The following is a 7,053-nucleotide window of genomic DNA, read 5'->3' on the forward strand; positions in this document are numbered from 1 at the left end:
GCCCCCCCCAGTATATCCCAGTATATCCCAGTATATCCCAGTATATCCCAGTCCCCCCAGTGCTCACACTGCACGTCCAGCTGGTACTGGGTGAGGCGGCGCTGGCCCCGCCCCAGGGCGGGGTTCGTGGCCTCGCAGGTGACGATGGCGCCGTGGTCGCGGCGCTCCGGCCGCAGGCGCAGCACCGAGCGCTGCCAGAACACCTTCCCCTCCTGCCGCAGGCTGCTGCGCCCTGTGGGGGGACAGGTGTGCACAGGTGAGCACAGGTAACCCCCCAGGTGTGCACAGGTAACCCCTCAGGTGAGCACAGGTAACCCCAGGTGAGCACAGGTAACCCCAGGTGTGCAGCACCGAGCGCTGCCAGAACACCTTCCCGTCCTGCCGCAGGCTGCTGCGCCCTGCAGGTACACAGGTAACCCCTCAGGTGTGCCCCCAGGTGTGCCCAGGTGTGCCCAGGTAACCCCAGGTGTGCCGCAGGCGCAGCACCGAGCGCTGCCAGAACACCTTCCCCTCCTGGCGGAGGCTGCTGCGCCCTGCAGGTACACAGGTGTGCACAGGTGAGACAGGTGTGACAGGTAACCCCCAGGTAACCCCAGGTGTGCAGCACCGAGCGCTGCCAGAACACCTTCCCGTCCTGCCGCAGGCTGCTGCGCCCTGCGGGGGGACAGGTGAGACAGGTAACCCCTCAGGTGAGACAGGTAACCCCCCAGGTGTGCCCAGGTGTGCCCAGGTAACCCCAGGTGTGCAGCACCGAGCGCTGCCAGAACACCTTCCCGTCCTGCCGCAGGCTGCTGCGCCCTGCAGGTGAGACAGGTAACCCCTCAGGTGAGACAGGTGAGACAGGTAACCCCAGGTGTGCCCAGGTAACCCCAGGTGTGCAGCACCGAGCGCTGCCAGAACACCTTCCTGTCCTGCCGCAGGCTGCTGCGCCCTGCAGGTGAGACAGGTGTGCACAGGTGTGCTCAGGTAACCGCAGGTAACCCCCTCAGGTGAGCACAGGTAACCCCAGGTGTGCACAGGTGAGACAGGTGAGCACAGGTAACCCCCCCAGGTGTGCCCAGGTAACCCCAAGTGTGTCATACCTGTCCCACGTGTGTTATACCTGCCCCAGGACTGCTGTACCTGCCCCAGGACTGCTGTACCTGCCCCAGGTGTGTCCCAGGTGTGTCACACCCATCCCCAGGTGTGTCCCAGGTGTGCTGTACCTGTCCCAGGTGTGTCACACCCATCCCCAGGTGTGCCCCAGGTGTGTCCCAGGTGTGTCCCAGGTGTGTCCAGGTGTGTCCCAGGTGTGCTGTACCTGCCCCAGGTGTGCCCCAGGTGTGTCCCACCCGCGCTCACCTGGCAGCTCGCGGCGGTCGCGGAACCAGCGCAGCGTGGCCGGGGGCCGTGCCCGGGGCACCAGGCAGGTGAGCTCCAGCTCCTCCCCCTCCACCGCCAGCGCCGCCGCCTCGACCAGCGGGGGCTCGGGGGGCACTGGGCAGGTGAGACAGGTGAGGTGAGACAGGTGAGGTGAGACAGGTGAGACAGGTGAGAGACAGGTGAGATCAACAGGTGAGACAGGTGAGACAGGTGAGATCAACAGGTGAGACAGGTGAGACAGGTGAGACAGGTGAGACAGGTGAGACAGGTGAGACAGGTGAGACAGGTGAGACAGGTGAGACAGGTGAGACAGGTGAGACAGGTGAGACAGGTGAGACAGGTGAGAGACAGGTGAGAGACAGGTGAGATCAACAGGTGAGACAGGTGAGACAGGTGAGATCAAGGTGAGACAGGTGAGAGACAGGTGAGACAGGTGAGAGACAGGTGAGACAGGGACAGGTGAGACGGGTGAGCCCAAAACCCCCATTTTTCACCCAAATTTCACCCAGTTGCCTTCCTTTATCCGCTCCCACCTGCCCCCAGGTGTGCCCAGGTAACCCCAAACCCCCCAAAATCCCCATTTTTCACCCGATTTCGGTGCAGTTTTTTTTGTTTTTCCCCTCCCAGCTGTGCCCAGGTGCCCCCAGGAGCCCCCAGGTGTGTCCCCAGGTGTGCCCAGGTAACCCCAAACCCCCCAAAATCCCCATTTCTCGCCCAAATTTCACCCGATTTCCGTGCAGTTTTTTTTGTTTTTCCCCTCCCAGCTGTGCCAGCTGTGCCTGGCATACCCAGCACGGTGATTGTGGCGATCTGGTGGTGCCCCAGGTGTGCCCAGGTGTGCCCAGGTAACCCCAAACCCCCCAGGTGCCCCCCTTTTCACCCGATTTTCGCCCAGTTTTTTTTATTTTTCCCCTCCCCGGTGCCCCCCGGTGCCCCGTACCCAGCACGGTGAGCGTGGCGATCTGGTGGTGCCCCCAGGGGCGCCCAGGTGTGCCCAGGTACCCATTTCTCACCCGATTTCGGCGCAGTTTTTTTTGTTTTTCCCCTCCCCGGTGCCCCCAGGTGTGTGCCCAGGTGTGCCCAGGTGCCCCGTACCCAGCACGGTGAGCGTGGCGATCTGGTGGTGCGTGTCGTCGGCGTACAGCTGGCAGAAGTAGCCGCCCTCGTCCTCCAGGCGGGCGCGCGCCAGGCGCAGCCGCAGCCGGCGCCGGCTGAACTCGGCCAGCTCGAAGCGCTCGTCCTTCAGGGCTGGGGACAGGGGTCACGGGGTCACCCACGGGGTCACCACGGGGTCACAGTGCCACCCATGGGTCACACAGACACACACTGACCCCACAGTGCCACCCCCAGCTCGAAGCGCTCGTCCTTCAGGGCTGGGGACAGGGGACGGGTCACGGGGTCACCACGGGGTCACGGGGTCACCCACGGGGTCACTGTGTCACCCACGGGGTCATGGTGTCACCCACGGGGTCACCACGGGGTCATGGGGTCACTCACTCAAAGTCCCCAATCCCCCCAGTGTCCCCAAATCTCATTTTCCCCCCAATTTTCCTCCATTTTCCCCCCAATTTTCCCCATTTTTCCCCGATGTCCCCAATCTCCCCAGTGTCCCCAAGGGTCCCCAAATCCAATTTTCCCCAATTGTTCCCCAAATTTTTCCATTTTCCCCCAATGTCCCTTTTTTTTCTTGAATTTTCCTCCATTTTTCTCCCAAATTTCCCCATTTTTTCTTCCAAATTTCCCCATTTTTTCTCCAATTTTCCCCATTTTTTCTCCCAAATTTCTCCATTTTTTCCCCGTTTTTCCCCATTTTTTCCCTCAAAGTCCCCAATGTCCCCGCTGTCCCCCCAATGTCCCCAAGTGTCCCCAATGTCCCCAAATCTCATTTCCCCCCCAATTTTCCTCCATTTTTTCTCCCAAATTTCTCCATTTTTCTCCCAAATTTCTCCATTTTTCTGCATTTTTTTCTCCAATTTTCCCCATTTTTTCCCCAATTTTCCCCATTTTTCCCCAATCCCCCCGGTGTCCCCAAGTGTCCCCAGTGTCCCCAAATCTCATTTTCCCCCCAATTTTCCTCCATTTTTCTCCAATTTTCCCCATTTTTTCTCCCAAATTTGTCCATTTTTCCCCTGTTTTTCCCCATTTTTCCCCCAAAGTCCCTGATGTCCCCCCAAATGTCCCCAAAGTCCCCCCAGGGTACCCCAATCCCATTTTCCCCCCAATTTTCCTCCATTTTTTGCCCAAATTTCTCCATTTTTTCCCCCAAATTTCTCCATTTTTTCCCCGTTTTTCCCCCGTTTTTCCCCCAATGTCCCCGCAGTGTCCCCGCTGTCCCCCCGCTGTCCCCGCTGTCCCTCACCGCGGGTGCCGTTGAAGAACAGCGTCTGCCGGGCCGGGTTCTGGATCACCACGATGGAGCCGTCGTACCTGTGCAGGTGACACGTGATCTCTGCGGTGCCGCCCTCGAGCACGGTCACGTTCTCGGCCTGCACCTCCTGGGACTGCCCTGGGGACACACAGGGGACACGTGTGACACATGTGACACACACAGTGACACACGTGACACACACAGTGACACGTGATCTCTGCGGCCGCCCTCTCGAGCACGGTCACGTTCTCGGCCTGCCCCTCCTGGGACTGCCCTGGGGACACACGTGACACATGTGACACACGTGACACACACAGTGACACACAGTGACACGTGATCTCTGCGGTGCCGCCCTCGAGCACGGTCACGTTCTCGGCTTGGACCTCCTGGGACTGCCCTGGGGACACACGTGACACACGTGACACACGTGACACACACGTGACACACACAGTGACACGTGATCTCCGCTGTGCCGCCCTCCAGGACAGTGACATTCTCGGCCTGCACCTCCTGGGACTGCCCTGGGGACACACAGGGACACACGTAACACACGTGACACACACGTGACACACACAGTGACACGTGATCTCCGCTGTGCCGCCCTCCAGGACAGTGACATTCTCGGCCTGCACCTCCTGGGACTGCCCTGGGGACATTGGGGACACCCAGGGGTCACCCAGGTGACACAGGTGACACAGGTGACACACAGGGGACACACGTGACACACAGGTGACACACAGGTGACAGGGGACAGGGACAGGTCACCACGGGATGGGGACACCACGGGGTCACCTCGGGGGACAGCCGGGGGACAGGGACAGGGACAGGGACAGGGACACGGTGACACAGGGTGACACAGGGGACACGGGACAGGGTGACACTGTGACACAGGATGACACAGAACACGGTGACAGGGGACAGGGTGACACAGGGGACACCCAGGTGACACCCAGGGGTCACAGAGGTGACACAGAGTGACACGGGACAGGGTGACACAGGAGTGGCACACGGTGACACACAGTGACACGGGACAGGGTGACACAGGGTGGCACTGGGTGACAAGGCACAATGTGACACAGTGACACACAGTGACACGGGACAGGGTGACACAGGGTGGCATAGGACAGGGTGACAAGGTGACAGGGGACAGAAGGACACAGGACAGGGTGACACAGGGGACAGGAGGATACAGTGACACAGTGACAGGTGACACAGGGTGACACAGGTGACAGGGTGACACAGGGGACACCCAGGGGGTCACACAAGTGACAGAGGACAGGGTGACACGGTGACACAGGGTGACACAGGGTGATACAGGGACAGGGTGACACACAGTGACACAGGTGACACTGGGGACACGGGACAATGTGACACAGGGTGACACAGTGACAGGGGACAGAGGACACGGTGACATGGGTGACAGGGTGGCACACTGGGGACACGGTCACACAGGGTGATAGAGGGACAGGGTGACACACAGTGACACAGGTGACAGGTGACACGGTGACAAGGTGACACAGGGTGACACAGGGTGACACAGAGGACAGGGGGACAGAGGACAAGGTGACACGGTGACAAGGTGACACAGGGTGACACGGGACAGGGTGACACAGTGACAGGGGACAGAGGACACGGTGACATGGGTGACAGGGTGGCACACTGGGGACACGGTCACACAGGGTGATAGAGGGACAGGGTGACACACAGTGACACAGGTGACACAGGGTGAGACAGAGGACAGGGTGACACAGTGACAAGGTGACACAGGGTGACACGGGACAGGGTGACACAGGGGACACCCAGGGGGTCACACAGGTGACACAGGACAGGGTGACAAGGGACAATGGGACACAGTGACACACAGTGACACGGGACAGGGTGACACAGGGACAGGGGCCAGAGGACACGGTGACACAGGTGACAGGGTGGCACAGGGTGATAGAGGGACAGGGTGACACTGGGGACACTGGGGACACGGTCACACAGGGTGACAGAGGGGACACAGTGACAGGGGACACAGGGACAGGGGCCAGAGGACACGGTGACACAGGTGACAGGGTGGCACAGGGTGATAGAGGGACAGGGTGACACTGGGGACACTGGGGACACGGTCACACAGGGTGACAGAGGGGACACAGTGACAGGGGACACAGGGACAGGGGCCAGAGGACACGGTGACACGGGTGACAGGGTGACACAGGGTGACACACTGAGGACACGGTGACACAGGGTGACACAGGGACAGGGTGACACACGGTGACACAGGTGACACTGGGGACACTGGGGACACAGTGACACAGGGACACAGTGACACACGATGACACAGTGACAGGTGACACAGGGACAGGGGGGACAAAGGGGGACAAAAAGGGACAGGGGACATCAGGACAGTGGCACCGGGGACAGTGACAGCACCGGGGCTTGGGGACACTGGGACAGAGGGACAGGGGGACAGGGGGACAATGTGACACAGGGACAGAGGGACAGGGGGACAGAGGGACAGGGGGACAGAGGGGACAAAAGGGGACAGAGGTGACACGGGACAATGTGACAGAGGGACAGCGGGGACAAAGGGGGACAGGGGGTGACACAGGGACAGAGGGACACAGGGACAGAGGGACAGGGGGACAGAGGGACAGGGGGACAATGTGACACAGGGACAGAGGGACACAGGGACAGGGGGACAGGGTGACAGGGTCACAGGGGACACAGGGTGACAAGGGACAATGTGACACAGGGACACCAGGACAGAGGGACAGTGACAACACCGAGGTTTGGGGACAGGGGGACAGAGGGACATTGGGACAGAGGGACAGGGGGACAATGTGACACAGGGACAGAAGGGACAAAAGGGGACAGGGGGTGACACAGGGACAGAGGGACACAGGGACAGGGGGACAGGGGGACAGGGGCTGGGGACATTGGGGACATGGGTGACACCGTCCTGGGGACAGCCAGGCCGGGGCTTGGGGACACCGGGGACACCGGGGGGGTGGCACTGGGGACAGAGGGACAATCTGACACAGGGACAGGGGACAGAGGGACAGTGACACCAGCGGGGGCTGGGGACAGCGGTGACGTCATCGGGGGTCCCCGGGAGCGCCGGTGGCACCTCGGGGACAGGAGAGGACACTGGGACAGGGACAGGGACGGGGACAGGGACAGGGACAGGGACGGGGACAGGGACACCCCGGGGTGGCACCGAGTGTCCCTCAGGTTGCCGTGACAACGCCGGGGGGGGTGACACCGAGGTGACAATGGGGGGGTGGCACTGAGGGGGTGACGGTGACACTGAGGTGACACCCAGGGGGGGTTGGTGACAC

The 7,053-nt window shown here is 61.2% G+C and overlaps 1 protein-coding gene across 1 annotated transcript in view; it reads right to left on the reverse strand.

The window, feature by feature from the left end:
• Positions 1-7,053, reverse strand: part of LOC120506080 (cell adhesion molecule 4-like) — a 12,124-nt gene that overhangs the window by 2,680 nt on the left and 2,391 nt on the right. The window contains exons 3-9 of the mRNA XM_039717216.1: positions 4,305-4,376; positions 4,180-4,251; positions 4,056-4,127; positions 3,722-3,958; positions 2,458-2,610; positions 1,342-1,476; positions 68-232 (exon numbers count right to left, since the gene is read on the reverse strand). Of these exons, the coding sequence (XP_039573150.1) occupies positions 68-232; positions 1,342-1,476; positions 2,458-2,610; positions 3,722-3,958; positions 4,056-4,127; positions 4,180-4,251; positions 4,305-4,376 (906 nt within the window). The remainder of the gene's footprint in view (positions 1-67; positions 233-1,341; positions 1,477-2,457; positions 2,611-3,721; positions 3,959-4,055; positions 4,128-4,179; positions 4,252-4,304; positions 4,377-7,053) is intronic.

Source organism: Passer montanus, unplaced genomic scaffold (genome assembly GCF_014805655.1).
Source record: "Passer montanus isolate IOZ18808 unplaced genomic scaffold, ASM1480565v1 scaffold373, whole genome shotgun sequence".
NCBI classification, from domain to species: domain Eukaryota; kingdom Metazoa; phylum Chordata; class Aves; order Passeriformes; family Passeridae; genus Passer; species Passer montanus.